Source organism: Petromyzon marinus, chromosome 2, assembly GCF_048934315.1.
Source record: "Petromyzon marinus isolate PM22_M1 ecotype Great Lakes invasive population chromosome 2, UKy_Petmar_22M1.pri1.0, whole genome shotgun sequence".
Taxonomy (NCBI): domain Eukaryota; kingdom Metazoa; phylum Chordata; class Hyperoartia; order Petromyzontiformes; family Petromyzontidae; genus Petromyzon; species Petromyzon marinus.
The window spans coordinates 14,382,329-14,401,625 of NC_133668.1; the positions used below are offsets into that span (position 1 = coordinate 14,382,329).

General features: G+C 48.3%; 1 protein-coding gene across 2 annotated transcripts in view; it reads right to left on the reverse strand.

Annotated features, from left to right (window-relative positions):
- Positions 1-159: 159 nt before the first annotated feature.
- LOC116946857 (fibronectin-like) overlaps positions 160-19,297 on the reverse strand; it is a 78,243-nt gene continuing 59,105 nt past the window's right edge. For both annotated transcript variants that reach the window (XM_032962077.2, XM_032962085.2), the window contains exons 48-54: positions 17,782-17,948; positions 13,805-13,943; positions 12,930-13,100; positions 6,109-6,234; positions 5,746-5,852; positions 2,079-2,194; positions 160-741 (exon numbers count right to left, since the gene is read on the reverse strand). In XM_032962077.2, the coding sequence (XP_032817968.2) occupies positions 2,102-2,194; positions 5,746-5,852; positions 6,109-6,234; positions 12,930-13,100; positions 13,805-13,943; positions 17,782-17,948 (803 nt within the window). In that variant the 3' untranslated portion in view covers positions 160-741; positions 2,079-2,101. The remainder of the gene's footprint in view (positions 742-2,078; positions 2,195-5,745; positions 5,853-6,108; positions 6,235-12,929; positions 13,101-13,804; positions 13,944-17,781; positions 17,949-19,297) is intronic.

Below are 19,297 nucleotides of genomic sequence, written 5' to 3' on the forward strand. Positions count from 1 at the left end.
ATCACATGAGAAAAGTATTTTCCATTTAAAAAGTATCCCAAAGGCTGCTTAGATTAATGGTTTATGCAGTTAGGTATGTGATGATTACCAATGGGAATGTGGAAGGATGCACAAAAGGCATTGGCAGATGTAGTGAAGAACATTCCAACAAAGACTGAATTTTATTCTGGAAAACTTTTTTATTCCCCTATTCATCCTGGGCTAACTATTAAAACAATACTGCAATATATTTGCAATTCTCTGCATTTCATACAAGGTAGAGATATTTAAGTAACAAAAAGTACTGACATTTATACAGTTAATACATAGTGCCTACACATTAATATAATGGTAGAGATATACAACTTGCATAATACTTTGTGTATCGAGGCTAAGGATTCAAAAAAATAACAATGCTATTGGTATAGCCCTACCATCGGTATTAGAATATGTAACTAATGATTAAAAGATGCAGAACCCCATTTTCAGGTAATTAAATAAAAAATAAAAAACACTACAAAACCATCCTCGACATATAGAACGAGCCCCATGCACAATGAGAAAAGTTAATGACAAAACTGCATTGTATACTATTTTAGTAAATATGCTGGGATGATTCAAATGAAACATCTGATTTGAATAGAAAAAAATACAGAACAACTCATCGAGCCCAAAAGAGCCACTGTTTCAATACAGATGATCCTGAGATAGATGTGCATGGCGGGTGTTGTATCTTGCATAACAGACAGCACACGTTGATCTCTGAAAGAAAACAAAGGAACAGACGCTTAATTAAAACATCACCATTTGGTCCATGAAAGCAGACTACCCTCCTACGTGTGTAAATGACTTGTTGGCCTGAAGAGGTAATTGCAGTCATGGGGGGGGGGGAGGTATTGCGTAATGCCTCATTATAAGGGGAGCGTATCTTGGGTAAAGGTGAAAGGCGGAGTTAATCCAGAGGCTGCGGCAACCTGCTGTAAGGTTCTGGAAGGGGGCGTGGCCAGAGGCGGGGATTGGCCGCGCCGGGAGGCATATAAGAGGGGGACCGAACCAGAGGTTCGGATGCTGTTGCGGGTCCTGGCTGCGTCGCTGCTGGTCATCGCTTCGTCTCCGACCACGTGGCTGATCTTCTGCAAGACCCTCCGTCGCCGTCGCTGCGCTAGTCGGACAGCTAGCGTAGCGTATGCCGGAGATGGGCTATGTGTTAGGATCGCCAATGTGTAGCTGCGTTACATAATGTATCGCCCCGTGTGCTCTTAATAAACAAGAAGCCTTCTACTCGATGTGTCTCGGAAGTCGCTCACTGCACGTGGTTCTTAAGCTTCTTACACAAACGAACAATGCTGACATGTAAATTGTATGTCTGAAATCTAAAACAACTGTTCTTTTGCATCAGAGCGAAGCTGTGGCTCTCTCTCTCTTGGTTACTAAACATATTAAAGTGTTGCCTGAAATATGGCATCTCAGCGAATTATCCCAAATGATAGTCTTACATTAATGATGTTTTGAGGGCAGACACTGGAGGGATGCCAAGAGGAACAAAAACAAGCCCCCAAAAATACCTCAAATTAAAAACACTTGGCAGGATTTTTCAACAGACCTTTAAACCAACCTCATGGAGCGGCGTTATAACTATTTACAAAGGGATTGCGAATTTTAAGCCAAGTCCTGTCTCTGGGTATAAATAAAGTCCTGCATTCATCATTCATTCTTTTATATTTAAGGAAATGCATCAAATAACTGCACTCATATAATTCTGCCAAACAAAGCGAATGCATTAAGCTTTTCGAAAAACATAAAATATCAACAAGGTGCGATATTCACGGCAGTTGGGCCACCTGTCAAAACAACATTCACTGGGCAACATGCAGCTCCACCCAGGGCATTGATACATTTCCAGGCACGTATAACAGTAATGTGCCAACGTTTTGCCGGTCACTTGGCAGGGAAAGGATGGGGCTGGGAGGGCACCACCGCTAAACTAGACACGTCAACCCCCCCCCCCACCACCACCCCCAAGGGTGCACTGCTGGTAACAAAGTAACTGCATTGTGTAACAGCAACGCTTGGAATACGTTCGCCGCAGAAGGCAGCACCTTTGTGCCTCTGCTTCGCGGCGCTACTGTCGAGCCAGCTGCGCGGTGCGAGCGGAGGAAGGACCCTGCCAGGGCTGCTGTCCGGCGCGCAGTCGCTCGCAATCGCACTGCCAACCCTGCAGGAGGGAACGCACGCCAGTGGAGAATGTAGCCATTACGTACGCGCGCCGATAATACACGCGCGAAGACGTGCGAAAATAATGTGTTCATGACGCAAGGAGTGCGTGCGTCTGCGGATGATTTGCGTGCGTGCTGTGTGTACTTGGGGGGGCGCATCCATTTAGTACGTACGCATGGAGCAGGGATGGGGGGGTAACCCAAATACGTACGCTTGCGTTTGGGGGGGTCTACTGACAATGTACGTACGCATAGGAAACGGGGGGGGGGTGAAGCCTCGATAATTTGTCTACATTGGCCTTCAAATGCGTTAGTCCGGCGGTGGACTGTTTGCTTAAACGCGTTCATATTAATCCTTGATCGTTTCTGCGTAGATTAAATATCGGCCGTTCGATAGGATTCGGGGGGGGGGGTGGGGGGTGCGTCAAGCGTGCGTACAGGGAGGGGGGGGGGTCAAGTATTGACAGATTTTTGCGTACCTACTAAATGGATGGCCCCTTGTTGAGTGGTAACATATTTCCTTGGCGTGTGCATGGTAAACACATGTTGACTATAAGTCAATGGTGTTGTCCCCCCCCTACCCCGTCCCGTTCTTTAAAGAGCACTTGACGGTGTTAATCTCCATTGGCGATCCTGAGCGAATGGTGGAAATTCCATTCCTACATTAGGGAACGGTCTCTTCGTAGAACATTGTTCACATCCCACGAAGTTATGCTCATTCTAGCCACCTTGAAGGAAAGGTGAGCTGAATTGGAACCCAGACTGAGATCTGCAATTGCCACATTCCAATTACGAGTTGAGAGAGGAACTTTGCCACCGTGCCGGCCAGGCTGATACAACAAATCGAATACACTTCAATACGAAACAGAGATCCCGCAAGCCTACGTGTGAACGTCATACGATGACAGAGGATCACATGGAAGCAGGACTGCATTATTATGCGCAGGCACGCAGTCTAGCACAAAGGGCAGCATTGTCGATGTACAAGTATGCCCATGTGTGCACAGGACAGATGTTTGCACTCAGGCATATGTTACGTGTGGTGAATTATCGTGTTGATTATTAATATCATTAGCAACTACTCAGACCTGTAATAAAGGCCCTTGCAGAAAATTGGCAACAGAGCAATGCAAAATGTGAAATAACAGCTGTCATACATAATACATCCGGACATTAAACAAATATTTATTTTATACATTGAATGATGTTGAGTTTAAGGGTGAATTAAATGTTATTTTTCCTAAGACGAACTCGAACAATAATTGGGCACGAATGGAATGTAGAACAATTTCTGTAATTGTATACATATTGGCGACTCAAAGCTTCACATCTGGCGCTGGTTAATTAACTCCATGTTTACACTTCCATTGCAATGTGCCGTGTAAGACTGCACAATCAAAGCCGCGCTTTCAGATGTGCTTTTGTGCTCTTCTGGAACGCTCTTCCGATAATAGGAAGCCATTGTATGCAATTTTTAATCTAGATTGAAAACTCATTTCTTTAGACCTGCTTTTTTGTGTCAAGTTTGTTGTCCTTCCCCCACACCTCCGATTAGCACCGTATGGTGCGAAAGAAGTTCAACATCAACACACATACAAAGCCGCCTGTCTCCATGCCACTCGTCACAGACTGCACAATGCGACCGATCGTAAAGCTGGCCTTTGGCAGAGAAGAATGAATTTGGCGTCTCTGACGAGGCTCCGCTTGTGAGGCCTTCAAGGTGTTGGGCCCGAACGTAATAAAAGCCTGCTTGTGCTTACATCCTCAATGAGTAACAGATCTATTCCCAATGACCCCACACGTCACTAGAGTGATCCCAGCCTCTGTTATTTTGGGCGTGCTGCTTGTAATGGATAAAGAATGCAGTAACTTTATATGCATGTCGCTTGCCGAGCCGCGTTAGTCGGTGAAATACTGTAATTGTGTTCCTGTGATTAATATGGTGTGCAGTGAACACAACTGCAGTTTTCAACGTGCAGAAGTTGTTGCTTATGTTTGATAATAATTCAATATTACGTAAAAATATGTCCACAAAGTGTTTAGCACAAGATGTCTTTTTTTGTACATGTGTGGATTGGGCCTCTGCCATTCAAACTCAGCCTAAAGTGAGCACACAGTTCAGTCGTGTTAACTTTAAATAGATTATCGCAAACATAACTTGCTCCAGAAGTCTGTAAATTCCAAAGTTATATTTCGTACACACCTGTAATTTTATGGATGCACCCTGAGATGTGGGTTCACTAAGATTGCTACAGTGAAATACCAATATTAACTGTAGGTTTATTTTGATTTAAAGCTTTCGTGACAGCAGGGATTCATATTCTTGGTTCTTTCGGTAAAGTCACGTAGAAGGGAAACAATAAAATAATAAAAATATAAAATAAAATTCTCACGTTTCGACTGCAACACAAGCAATCATCAGGTGTGAAAAAACACATTTTCATGCTGTGTTTTTCACACCTGATGATGATTGCTTGTGTTGCAGTCGAAACGTCGTGATAATTTTATTGTTTTATATTTTTATTCTTTTATTGTTTCCCTTCTACGTGACTTTACGGAAAGAACCAAGAATATGTAGGTTTATTTTTAATCAATGACCATTTATAATTATACCGTGTTGAGTCGTTAATTCATCTTTCCACTGTTGAGGATTTCCATTTATATATTCGAATTTGCAGCTGTCAAAAAGTAGCAGATGAAGTTTATATTCCCAGCACGGCCACCACTCCTACTCCTTCGATCTCCACATCGGCCCTGAATTAAAAGTAAAGCCACATCGACGCATACACGATGTTAAGATGCTGTTCTCTATCTGTCGATCCCGCTGTGCAAAAAGTCAATCAGTCTCAAACTAAATTAACCAGTGCTCATCTCTGCTGGCAGGACTGAATCAACAGTGGAAATTCGACACTCCAATAGCAGGGATAACTTTCTTCGAAGTGCTACTCATTGTCAACTCTGGGGAGACGATGGACCGAGTTGACCCCCAGCTGGATTTTGACCTTGAGTCGAGAAAGAAGAAACCTTTTAAACGTAAAGTGACAACGTTATCTGTTCGCGTTTCCACCACCGGGGATTCAACCCTGGGTCAATGATTTCACATATCCATGTTACGTGTGCACCTTCTGCAAAGAGGAGTCACTTAATTACTCAATAACACGGTGTGTTTATGGCTGCACTAGTGGAACCAGTTAGTGTTTATGTCGCAATCCGTAACAGTTTTAAAAAACAGGAATATGTATAACCCTCCAGCTCTGCAAAATATGTGAATGTGACATCACAAGTTTATGCAAATTATCTCGGTCACCACAAAACCACTCATAATTTGTTTGGAATATACAGCCTGGATAATTTTATTTTTGGACATGTGGGTGGAACAAAACATGTTAGAACTCTTTTTAGAATAATCCAGGGTGTTGGATGAGCCATCTTCCAATTTTAGGTGGAAAAATACTTCACCAACACATGTTATGAGGTTCTCTGACCTCGCAATCCTTTACATTTCCACGACAGAGCTTTGCAGCATTGCCTCAAAGTAGAGTGCACGTACCTCCTTCCCTCCCAGGCAGGCGCACGAGCAGGCCGAGCTCTCATGCACCTTTTCCCACTGCTGCCCCACCGAAAACTCCTTGCCTCCCTCGTAGCACACGCTCTCATCTAAACACAACGCGGCACAGTGAGCGGGAGCCAGGCGGCTCGTCCAAAAACTCGGCACGTTCAGGGGGCCCAACTGGGGAAGGGGGTGAGGGAGAATACGGAGGAGGGACACATCAGCTGCGCCTTGTTTAAGTGTGGGAGGACAGACTGCAAAACGGTTCTCGTGAAAGTGGTGTAGTACACCCAACGGGAAGATTAGGACACGTGGGAGCAGACAGTGACACCTGTGTGATGTTGCGCAAAGAAAGTGGCTAACCTGGTTCACAGAGTATCTCCCCACGCAGGTTGCCCAGGCACGTGCACTGGAGCTTTTGTCCCGCATGAGAGCGTTTGCTCCACTGCTCCCCGATGCGGTAGCTCTGCCGGCTGTCATAGCACCACTCTGCGGAGCAGTTACACAGGTATCGAAAACACAAGTCTCTCCAGCACCGGGGATCCGTAGCCAAGCGCCGCACTCAACGTGCACAATGAGAACACTTCAATGTGATCATCGTGCCTGCTCGTGCTGAACCTGTACAAGTGTCTGTGAATTAGCACACTACACTAGTCCGAGAAACTCTCTCTTTTATTCCGTCCTTCACAGCCTTAGGGGATAACCACACATCGGGTTGGGACAGCCACAATGCTGCCAGATCCACAGCTTGAAGAAGGTGAAGATCACAACGTATTTTAAAAGTTTTATTATTATCTCAACTTTGAACAATCCACTGTCCTGGACAGTCGAAAAACTCCGTGACAGCAACCACAACCCGTACAAGGGACCCTTCCGCGATACCAGGATCCTATACCGCACCCCTCCACATCGAGTACACCGATAATGGAAAAAAAAAATTGCCGGCCCATCCACTACATTTTGAAACAAGTGTCCGCGGTTGTCGTAGAAACAAAACACTAATTTCTCTATTTCCAGTGCCGTGGCAGAGAACTTTCCCAAGCACTGCTTACTTGATCCCGTGCTACATGGAGGCGGAGGCCACCACCATTTCTCTTTTGCTGCTTTGCTGCCTATTTTTACCCTGTCAACCTCCACCACCCTGTCGATCAGCCTCCAGACTAGGTGGTACACCTCGGAAGGTGTCATATAGGCGCCCTTGATCACCCGTCCACGCGCCTTCCACAGGGCTTCTTTTATGGCTCCTACTACGGCCCCTGTCTGAGCCCAAGCCCCTCCTGCCTTCCGTCGGAAGACTCCCCAAATAATATTTGGCATTGTAGCCTTGACTGGATAAAAGAGAGTCAGCAGAGGCTGGCATAGCTCCCACACCTCCTGCGCAAAGGGGCATTGCACAAGGACGCGAGTCGTACACTCATCCGAATCGCAGCCTCTCGGGCATTTAGGGGTGCGGGCCATATGGCTGGAATACATGAACTTCCTGCATGCGAACATGTCCCAGGCTGCCAGCCAGGATAGATCCCTTTGCCTTTTTGTTAAGGCCTCAGACGCCACGTTCTCCCATATTTGTTTGTGTATGGCACTTCGTGCACCTAGCACCTTCGCACAGGCCTCCCTCTTGCCCATCTTGGCAAGAACACCTCGTGGGCACCATGACTCTCTTACCCGAGCCGGCTAATATTATGTAATGTACTTGTTGACCACGGCACATAACCACCCCTGTGTCCAAGCAAGGGGCTTGCCGCATGGCAATAGAGCCATCCCTAGTCTCCACAGGAGCCATGCCAGTCTGTACCATAAATAATGAGGCTTTCACCTGGAACTCATCGGAAAAAAACAAGCGCAACGTATTACAAAGATCGTGGTGAGGGCATGCGCGACATTAGGGGCGCCCCCCCCCCCACCCCATACCGTTCGCAGAGTTTTTGTGCATAGTCTCCCTTTTCACCCGGTCCATCCCGCCTCCCCAGATTAACTTGAAGAAGTGTCTCTATTTTTTGTGCCATTTGCGCGCCCGGCGGGAATATGTATGCCAAAAAATTGACTGCGGGTAGTATTTCCACCTTCAAAACCAGGATCCTTCCTTCCATTGTAAGGCTCCCGTTCGTCCACCTGGCCAACCTGCCCTTCACCGCCTTTATCTTTTCTTTCCAATTCCTCTTTGCCGAGTCCTCCCGGTAGAAGGTGACCCCCCGGACCTTAATCCCTTCTGCCTGCACTCTTATTTCTGGTGGGCGGCCCTCAAATAGCCTGGGGTCGCCAAAAATCATCATCTCGCTCTTGTTCACATGAATCTTGGATCCTGAGGCCAAAAGAAAACGTTTTGTGAGCTCTAGTACCTCCCACACCGAGGATACGTCCCTACAGAAAACCACGACATCATCCATGTACATAGCTACTTTTGCCTGTTCTCTGCACCCCAGGATGTGCACCCCTCTGATCCTCTGGTTATTTTTGACCGCCTGGGCAAAGGGCTCCATGCACATGACAAATAAGACCGGCGACATGGGGCATCCCTCTCTCACTCACTCGCCTCCAAAAGGACCCCCTTCATCAGTCTGCCAGAGAGTTTATGATATAATTTTCGTACCCAACCTACCAATAGCTCCCCTACCCCCATACGTGCCAGCACTGAAAACAAAAAATAATGCGAAATGCGATCGAAGGCCTTCTCCTGGTCTAAGCTAAGGAGCCCCAGGGGCCCTCCTCCCTCTATCGTGGATTCCAGAACCTCCCTTAGTAGGACAAGGTTGTCTGAAATTCACCTGCCCGGGACTGCACATGTCTGGTCTGTTCTTACTACCTCCTCTACCACTTTCCCCAGACGTGCTGCGATGGAATTAGCCAAGATCGTATAGTCCAAGTTTAACAGGGTGATTGGGTGCCAGCTCCCAAGGTCGCTGCGGCCCCCCTTTCCCCTTATATAAAAGGGTTATCACCCCTCCCCTCATGGGTTCTGGCACTGGGCCCTCCTCCAAGATTTCAATATACAAACGTTGCATGTCGTGTTTGATGGTGTTCCAGAATATAATATAGAATTCAGCCGGTATTCCGTCCTGCCCTGGCGTTTTGTGCCGACATAGCCCTCTTACTGCCTCGTCCAGCTCCTCCATCTGAACTTGCCCATTAATTTCCTCTGGAGCCTTGATCTTCTGCTCGACCTCCCCCAGGATGAAGTCTCAGGCTTCTGCCTCCAACGTCTTACTTCCACATAGTTCTGCATAGTATTCCTGTGCTGCCCTACAATTCCCTCTTTCTGTGTCAGTCTGCCCAGGCTTGGGCTGACCAACTCTCGGATTGTGTTTTCTGTCTTCCGGCACTTTTTTTAAAAAGAACCGTGTGCACTTTTCCCCCCTCCTCCATTGCCCTAACGCGTGCCCTATAAACGAGCTGCGCAGCTCGTTTCTCCAGCGTCAAGGAGATTTGATCCCTTAGCTGCCTTACCCCACTCACTGGGAAACCTAATTCCAGCAACCTATGCGCTTTTTCCCAAATGATCATTCAGACCCCTCAACGCATTCCTGACACTCTTTCTCTTACTGCGTGCCTGAAAAAAAGAACCTTTTATCCGGCTCTTAACCATGCCCCACCACTCTGTCATAGTGCCAAAGCAGCACTGCAGGCTTTTCCATTCCTCATACCATTTGATAAAAACCCTCGTCACCTTCTCATCTGCTAAGAGACTCGTGTTCATCCGCCGTATCACTCTCCCCAACCTCAGTCCACCCGGAATTCGAAACCTCGCGGCAATCAGCTTGTGATCCGAAAAAGAAAACGGTTGTCTCCACACTCTCCGCTTTAACTTTAGCAGAGACAAAAAGAAAATCTACTCTTGAATGCAAAGATCCCGAGCTACTTGTCCAAGTAAAACCCGGGCGCGTTGGGTGCAACAACCGATAAGTGTCAATTAATTCGAAGTCCTTAACCAGACCACCTAATTTCCTAGAAGAGGGGTCTATCTTTGACTCCCGGATGCAGGCAGCACATCTGATGGGCAGAGCGGGCAATTGAAATCCTCCCCTAAGATGACGTGCCTCCGTGTAGTCAGCAGGGCTGCCATACTATCCCACAGTTTTACTCGCTCAGTATACTGCGTGGGGGCATATACGTTAATTAGATGAAACGCTGTTCCACCGTATGTGGTGTCTACATATTGGAATCGGCCAGGGACCACTTCTTGGGTCTCCTGTACCGTGATGCTTCTACTTCCTAAAAGGATAACCACCCCAGTGTTCTTATTGGCGTTGCTCCCCGACCAGAAGCAGTGCCCGTCCCAGGACTCGATCAGCTTTTCCCGACCGAGAGAGTACGGTAGGTGGCACTCCTGCAATAAGTATATGTCTTTTTTCAAGGTTTGCAAATAATGTACCATTACTCCTCATCTGATGCTACGGAGGGTTCCATGCTCGAAAGTGTCTAGTCCGGCTCAAAAACGTCCTCCAGCACTAGGTAACAGTTTTTGTCGACCAGATCCAGTAGTCTTTCCACACTTCTGAGTTTTGGGGGTAACCCCCTCCCTTGGTCCATCTTTGCTGCCATTTCTTCTTCGAACGTCACCGGGTCTGTCGAAGAGCCTGACGGCTGAGGTCCACGCAAGGGGGCAGATCTCGATGAGGTACTCGATGTCCTCCATTTCCTCTTTGTTGCCCTCTTGAACGTGCCCCTCCTGTTGCCTTTCTTCTGCTGCTCCTCTTCGTCCTTTCTCACCTCCACCTCCTCCGCCCAGTCGGCCACGGTTGGCTCAGGGGCCGCCTCCTCCATCCCATTGGCTTTGGGGCCTTCCTCCCGCCGGCTCGCAGATGTTTCCCCTTCCTCAGATGACGCTTCCCCCTCCTCCCTCTCGTCCAGCAGTGGTATTCCCTGTCCGGCCATCTCTTCACTCAAGTCATCCGTTGCCCGGCTGTTCGGTGTGCTCCGACTTGGCCTCGGTTGTCCCTCTATCTCCTCCCTCAGTCACCTAACTCGTGTGTGCCCGGATCATATTCGCGTATGATTCCAGGCAATTCCGATACAAATGATCCCCACTTCCACAAAGATTACACTGTGCCGGGACTCTATACTCTTCCACTACGTGGTTCAGCGCTTTGCAGCGGTAGCACATCCGCGCCTCGCATGCTGCTGCCAGATGGCCTCTTCCCCCACATCTCCTGCAGAGTTTGGGTTGCCCCTCATACTACGTAGCCTACTACCGCCAATATTAAGGGCATTCGGGATACGCCGCTTTCAACCTCACCCGTCACTGTCTGGCACCCGTCCAGATGCCTAGCAAGTCTTGGACCCGCTTGCAGCCTGACAACAAATGGCAGTGCTGTCGCAACCACACCTCCACATCGTGATCTGGTAGTGCCTCGTTATACAGGAAGAGTCACCATTTTCGTATCTAGTTCTGACAATAGTTGCAGTTTAAGCAGAAACAGAGGCCTCTCGCCTGCCTTTTCCTCGAACCGAGTCAGGCAATGCTGCAATAAGTTGCTCGTCTTAAAACTAACGTCGAAATCCCTGCCGCCCGGCAAGGATAATAAACAAAACAGGTCCATAGGCTCGACTTGTAGCATCCCCACCACCACTGTCCGTACAAAACTCAAACGGTCCATGGTCACTTCATCTGGTACGTCTTCCTTAAAGGCCACCCGAACGCAGTTGTGTCGCCTAGCATGGACCGGTGTGAAACTCACACCCGGTCCACCGCGCCAACGCCCCACTCGTTCCTGGTACCGTCCTGCCCCCACAGGCCCAGCATCTACCTTAATGGTCTCGCTCTTATTGCCTTGCGCCCGCTGGCCAGCAGAGGCCTCAGTTTCCGCAGCATTCTCGCTCAGCCTGGCAGAGACCACCTCCCTCCATGCCGGTACCTCCGTTCCGCTTGCCAGCTGCCTCCAGGCGTCCCCCGCAGCCTGCCGCCTCCCAATCGAGGTTGCCACCTGGGCTGCATCGCCCTCCTCCACTGACCTCCGTCCTCCAGGTACTCATGTCGCAGCCGTTTCCACCTCGGCAGCAGTCGACCCGGCCCGATCACCTTGGCTCGCCCCGACAGCACGGTCGGTCTCCAAACCCCATAGAATTGGCAAGGCAACTTCTGGCCCGATGGCCAGGGTCCCTCGCAGGTACTCAGGCAGGTACGCAGACAGGTACACAGGCAGGCTCTCGGCTGGCAAGATGGGATCAGTACGACGACGGCACAACGAGTTCCACTCCAGATCGCAGCAGCCCCGACTGTGAGTCGGAACTCGCCTTAAATCCTGAACGTGGCCAGGCTCCGCCCTTGGCCCCGCACCCCTCTGGATCCCCCAGAGGGCTCCGTGCCATGCCCACAGGTGCACCTGGTAGAACGGGCTGTTACCCCGAATTCTATTGTCTACCAATCTCTCAGCGGCACGCGCTACAGTGACTCATTCCATGGCACTACACAAGTAACTGTCATGTCACGATTCTGCAAACATATTTAAATACAGTAAGAGTAAATGTTGTTGAGGACCTTTATTTAAATTATTTATTTTTGTTTATTTTTCATTTATAAAACCTCTCTCGACCCTAAAAAGACAAAAGTAAGCTCATTTGTGAGGTTATTAAATGAACCCAACTCTTGCCAAGAATCAGCCACTGCATGCCAAGTCATGGCTAACTCCCAATGGTCGTGAGCATGCACCCATATTCTTACTCATTTGCCAAGCATTTACAGACACTAGATTTCTATTTGATCATCTGGAAATAGCATCTCTTGGTGAGACTACTGCAAGAGAACCCTTAAAACATGAACAAAATACATCTACACCACCCTTTCATTATCAGTGGTAATAATGATTTATACCATTCTTAGAGTTACATTCAGAAGCCAATAATTTCATCAATGCATCACGGTCATTTTGTAATGACAATGGGGCTGCTTATTACACACCACTCTAATTTAAGCACAAGCCCAGTGAGTCCTTTTTCAGCTTCCGTGTTTTAGCTTCTATGTTCATGGTTTTGTGCCCTAGACTCTACATCCCGTGTTCTATGTGCTGGGCTCTTTGTCCTACATTCTGTGTCCTGGATTCAATGTTGAGTGCTCGAGTCTGTCTCCTATGTTATTTGCCTCAAGTTCTATGTTTATAGATTTTATGTTGTAAGTTCTATGTCCAGCGTTCTATGTCCTAGGTTCTATGTTTAGCCCTTGGGTGAGGTCCGAGCGATTGTTAACTCACTGGAGGAGTCACAGCGAACATGGCCACGTCCCTCGCCCAGGCAAGTGCACGTGAGGAGCAGCCCGTTCTGGGCGCGCTGCTCCCAGTGCTCCCCGGGGGCATACGCTGTGCCCGTGGTTCCCTCCAGGCAGCCGTCCAGGATCCTGGCCTCTCCGGCCCCTTCAGTTGTGCCTGTCAATATCATCAAGAAATCAACCCGGATTTGAACTTACATTTCCTATCGTTGGTCAGCCGTAACAAAAGATGGTAGTCTACACTCGCATTACAAGAAGTCTTAATAGCAATGAATGCATCGATTCAATTATTGAAATGGCTTCTTATGCTTGGGTTGCAAGCATGCAGTTGGCGCTTGTGGGAAGCGATTGTTTTCTATTTGTGCGGACGATATGCTCATGTTTCATTTAGGTTAATGGAGTGAACAAATCTATACAAAATAAACATGAAAAAATAATAAGATTCGAGTTGTGATTCTGAATCACAACAATGCAACTCTATCACTGGAGCAGTGACTTGCATATTGTGCTGGGCTGATTTGTCAATTTAAATGACTGCTTGACAAAATATAATGATTTTTTGTGGTACTGTCGATGACTCAGGCCCATTTATAAATGGTGGCTACCATGAGCAGCCATGCCCAGCATGACTTGGCTGATGATGCTTAATGACATCATCAAGCCCCACCCATTATCTCCCATCGGGCACACAAAGGAATAGAGGCGAGACTTATTTTTTTGCCCAATTCCTTTTTTTGTTTGCGTAATCAAACTCATGATTGGTAGATTAATCAACAAATTAAATAATCAAGACAGCCCTATTCCGGACTTTATGCAAGTGATTGGGTGTCCGTGGGTGTGCCGTGTGTGAGAGGGACGTGCCGGTGTTGTTCAGGCTCAGAGTCTCGTCCAGCAAGGTGTTGCGTCCGTCCAGACCCATCGCCTCCACGAGCACGCGGTAAACCGCGCCGGGCCGCAGCCCCCGCAGCGTGGCTGCCTCCGCTCCCCCGGGGAGCGTTAGCTAACCGTACGGAAACAGACGAGAGATCACAAACACAGAGATGCCCCACGTAGCACCAATTGGCTTTTGGAGAATGTGCAGTTAGCGAGTATCTATCAAGTCCAGTGCGACGCATGAGGGAATTGTTTGTGGCTAGTATCTTGCCTGACCACTTAACCAATGTTGAAACATCGCACAAGGTAGTCATTTAAGGCTGACTCGACCCAAGGGAGGCAAAGGACTGGTTTGTATATTTCACTCGGCACTGAAGTTAGCGGCGTCTGTGAAGTTCATTCAGGAAACCGGATTTGTCGCACAGTGTGCGAACTATTACCGCTCACTCCTCCACACTCTTACATACAAGTCACCTTATGTCAAAGACACATACATATAATAACAACCGCCATTCGCCACTAAGTGGCGGTGACGTCACCACGATGCTTGTGCCAGGCTATGTGCACGTTGAGGCCACGTGAGTGTCGAACGCCCGCTGGCAGGAGGTCACGGTGCAGACCCAGATGCCACAGGTCGACTGACTGAGACGACTGGTTGATGCACCACCTGTGCCCCCTACTGTGCCAAATTGCTGTGCTTTAGCCACCCGGTGCACCGCTTGTTGTTGTGAGCGTCGCTCCTCCGCCCTCCGTTGTTGTTGGAGGGCGACTGCCTCCAACTGCCCAGTAGCAGCCTTCACGAGCCTCCTCCACAGAGGCCGATCTTGACACCGCTGGTACCAGTCATCGGCAAGTCCACTCAGCTCCACGTCCTCCTGTACCACATCACTCCATCTCTTCTCTAGCCCATGGTTTTGGTGGGGATGATGGTAAGGCCCCACCTCTTAGTGGTAAGCTTCAGGTTCAGCAGCAGTGCCTCCAACTCCTCCTCTGATTGAGCCGCAATTACCAGGTCATCGGCATACATAACGTGGTTGACCAATAGGGAGCCATCCCTTGACCGCACCTGGGCATCGATCAGCCTCCCATTGTATCTGTACCAGATGGAAATTCCTCCGGTACAACTACTGAAGGCTTCACGGACTACGTGGTCGAAATAGATGTTAAATAATGTTGGAGCCAGAGGACATCCCTGTCGCACCCCAAGGTGTACAGGGAATGGCTCCGACTCCCAGCCACGTAGTTTTACCCGGGCCTGCTCACCAGCATGAAGGTCCTTAATGATCGTGTGCAGAGTGTCAGGGACTCTGAAAGCACGAAGAACAACCCAGAGCCCAGGCCTACTGATGGTATCATAGGCCTTGACCAGGTCAATAAAGCAGAGATGTAGGTCTTGTTGGAATTCCCTACACCTCTGCTGTAACATACGGACAGAAAATATGGCATCTGTGCAGGACCGCTCTTTCTTGAGACCACATTGGTGCTCTGCAAGCCTCTCCTTGCCAGGATTTTTCCCAGCACATTGAGGAGGGAAATTCCCCTGGAGTTGTTACAGTCTGTGCGGTCCCCCTTCTTAAAAAGCGGGACCACCAGGGCATCCTCCCAATCTTGCGGAACTCATCCAGTGATCCAGACTGTAATTATAATTTTTATTTAAAGCTTTCGTGACTGCAGGGATTCATATTCTTGATTCTTTCAGTAAAGTCGCGTATATTTGTATTATTTTATTGTTTCCCTTCTACGTGACTTTACCGAAAGAACCAAGAATATGTAATTATGATGCCATGTAGGGCAGTCTGCACGAACGCTACCCTCCCTCAGCATTTCACTTGGGAAATCATCTCTGCCCGGTGCTTTTTTTGGTCTCAGACTGTGGATTGCCTTCTGTACACCTCAACAGGTGGCACCTCAGCCAGCCACTCACAGGGGGTGACGACTTCTTCCAATATTTGAGGCACCGCAGTCTCAGCAGGGTCATCCCCAGTTTGCCCCATGTTTTCTAGGCTGAGGGATTTCCCCTCCCCCAAGACCTCACAGAAATGCTGAGCAAATCTGTATACCTGTTCCTGGGTGTCAGAGATTGGATCACGTCCTTTCCCCTCGTGATGGTAATAGGTGTGGCACTGCAAGTTACTTTTTTTATGGAGTCAAAGAGTGAATTGTGATCGCAGGCTACTGAGGATGACTCCATCTCCTCAGCAACCCGCAACCACCCCCTATCCTTGCAGCGCCTCACGGCTCTCCAAACCTCCAAGCGAAGGCTGCTGTAAGCCCCCTCATTCTCTGACGTGGGATGATGTAGACGGTGAGAGTGACCATGTCGCTTTGTCTCAGCCAGCCTGAACACCTCCTCTGTCAGCCAAAATCTCTGGGGAGGTCTGGACCGTGTACCCAACGCAGTTATTACAGCTGCACGAGCCACAGTCCTAAACCTCGCCCATTTCCCCTCGGCATTAGGAGGAGTGGGGGACGATTCCAACCCCAGCTGCAAGCAATGATGAAGTTCTCGCTTGCAACTTTCATCAGCTTGCTGAGACCAGGCCACCGTGGGTTTGAATGGGGTCCTGGGTGTACATCCACCCACCGGAGTGGAAGAATGGCAGGCGAATTTAACAGGTGACAAGCCGATGGTCAGTGGGCAGATCAACTCCACAGTAGGTCCTGGTGTCAAGGACATGGGCCTGCATCTGCTGTTCCGTCACTATGTAGTCCAGCAGATTTTCTTGCTTGGACCTGGCGTGCATCCATGATGTTGTGTGGATGCGTCAATGCTGGAACAGCGTTTTGGTAATTACAAGCCCATGGGCTGCACAAAAGTCTAGCAGCCTACTACCATTGTTATTGAGCTGATCTGGCCCATGCCTTCCTATCACTCCAGACCAGGTGCCAGCATCACGACCAACTTGGGCATTAAAGTCACCCAACAGAATTACTCTATCCTGAGGAGCCTCTTTAGCTAGTGCCTGTGACAGGAGGTCATAGATGGCATCTGACTCATCGGCCTTGCCTATATTCCTCCACTGATGTTCATCTTCAGTGGGGGCATAAATAACCACGACCACCACTCCTCACCTCTGGTTGATGGGAAGATGAGCCCAAAGTAGCCTGGAGCTTACAGCTTCCTACACCCACCGCCACGCTCCCAAGTCCCCTTCATTCTTTTGTTCAGAAGAAGAGCCACTTCCGAGTAGAGGACTGTCCACCCCTCATGGTGGCAGGAGCCAGAGCCGGTCCACCGGACCTCCTGAATACCGCAGAGATCCAGGCGGTACCGGTCCAGCTCCCGACAGAGGAGTGGCAGCCTCTCCTCCGCAGTTAGTGTTCGAACATTTCACGTGGCAACCTGCAGTGGCTTTTGTTGTTTCTGGAGGAACCCCGAGGGTAAAGATTCAGTCTCCTGGCTTCAAACAAAATGGGGTTTGGCCAGGAGACGTCATAGACGCCTGTCCCCTCGGGGTCTCCGACACAAGCTTAGTTGGATATTTTTCACATGGTTTTGTGGTAAATAAATTGGAGGTGGGGGGGTTACCAGCCCCTCGCACCCATCCCGAGCCCCAATGCACACACACATTAGTGCACCAGGTACTCATTGCATAAATTAAATGGTGGAAGAATCCTAAAGTTACTGAGTTCACATCAGAAACAATTGCTCAACTGATGACAATGTGCTCTTAAAATTAAGACAGGAAGGCATTTTGTTATGGCATCGACTATTAGATAAACGGTTATGAAAAACATTTATGATTATGGAGGCACATTCTCTCTGCCTTAGCTCTCTTTGAATCCGAGCAGAAGCATGTGACGATCATATTCTAACAGATTATTCACATGACTGGCTGTCGCTCGAATCTATTTAATTGGCAGTGAATGACGAATGGATTCAGCGGAACCAAATTTAGTGGTTTCACAGTCATGCGCGTCCTTCCAATGCCACTGCCGCCACCCGCCCATCTGTCCGTCTGCACCTTCACCACGGGGCTGCTGTCGCCGATTGGCAGGCAGGTCACGTGATGCTCTGTGCTGCCCCCACTGGGTCTCCACGTGACCGTTGTGTGGAGCTGCCCCGGGGCCGCTCCCACGTGATCACTACGTCCGTCTCGCAGGAAGGTCGGAGAGGCAGCTCCCAAAAACTCTGCCACAACGACGACAACAACATGACAATGATAAGTGGTGCTGTATTATACACCTTCCCTTTCAAAGCCGCCTTCCCAAGTCGTATGTATGTTGAGCTTCTTTTGCACCGTACACAGCCAACCGTGCTAATCAGAGGCGCAGGGGCAGGACAACAAACTAAACACAAAAGATATTACCTTCTTGATTGTGTGGCATCGGAAGTAAACCGCGATGGTTTATTACAAGTCAATTATTTAAAATGTACGGCAGAGGACGGAAATTATTTGCTTGGTGGGCTTTCATACAATTTTCTTCATCACTATTATTATTATCAGTTATGTTCTATCCCCCGTTGCTTGAAGGCCTCCTCACACCATTACCCTCTCTCACCCCCGGGTCTTGCTATGTTATAATCTATGTCACTCCCGCTAACGACCTGATCTCGATTACTCCATCTCCGCAGTTGTCGTATAATGTCGCACTCAATACACACAAAGTGTTTTCCACAAATTAACCACAATACCGTGCTGATTTCGTCAAGGAGCATAAACCATCACGCAAACTCTTGTCATCCTTGAAGTGGCTTTTGGCTAAACCACTCAACAAAGACGGTCACTGCATCGCGTGCTTTCAGATGCGCTTTTGCGGCCTTCTGGAACGCTCTTCCGATATTATGAAGCTGCTGGAGCTATGCACTTTTATGTCATCTAGATTGAACACTAATTTCTTTAGAACTACTTTTTATGCTTAGTTAGTTGTCCTTCCCACGCACCTCCAATTTGCATGGTTGACTACGTACGGTGTGAAAGAAGTTCAACTTACATACATATACGTCTCAGCCATTTTTCTCCTTAAGCCGCCATTCTGTCACCAGTCTCATCCATTGGCTATCATGCCTTCCAGCGGTCTGGTCTGGCCAAGCAAACCTGTGTCTATTAACAGTCAATTATATCTCTAATTTGTACTTGCAATCCATGATCTTTCAATCCCTTATCTGTGTGTCCATCTTCTTGTCTCTCAGTGTAATGCAACACATGCATCTCTCCATGCTTATTTGCACAATTTTTCAGTTTTTGTTCCATTATCTTCGTCAGTTTTCATTTTCATATTTCTGATCCATATTTCATTTGGGGCCATGTGCACAAATTGAAAATGCTTTAAAGAATTTTTTTTTTTTCCAAAATCAAATTTAGGGTTCCAAAATCACTCCATGCTGCTATTGTTCACTACTTTATTTAATAATTTTAATCCTGGCCCACCTTCAATAATTCTGTTGCATTTTCCAGGTGTGTCCCTCCAACAATTGTTGCTTTTTGTAGTTTATTTCGTGTGACTTTTGTAATGCTAATTTGTATCACTTCACGTAAT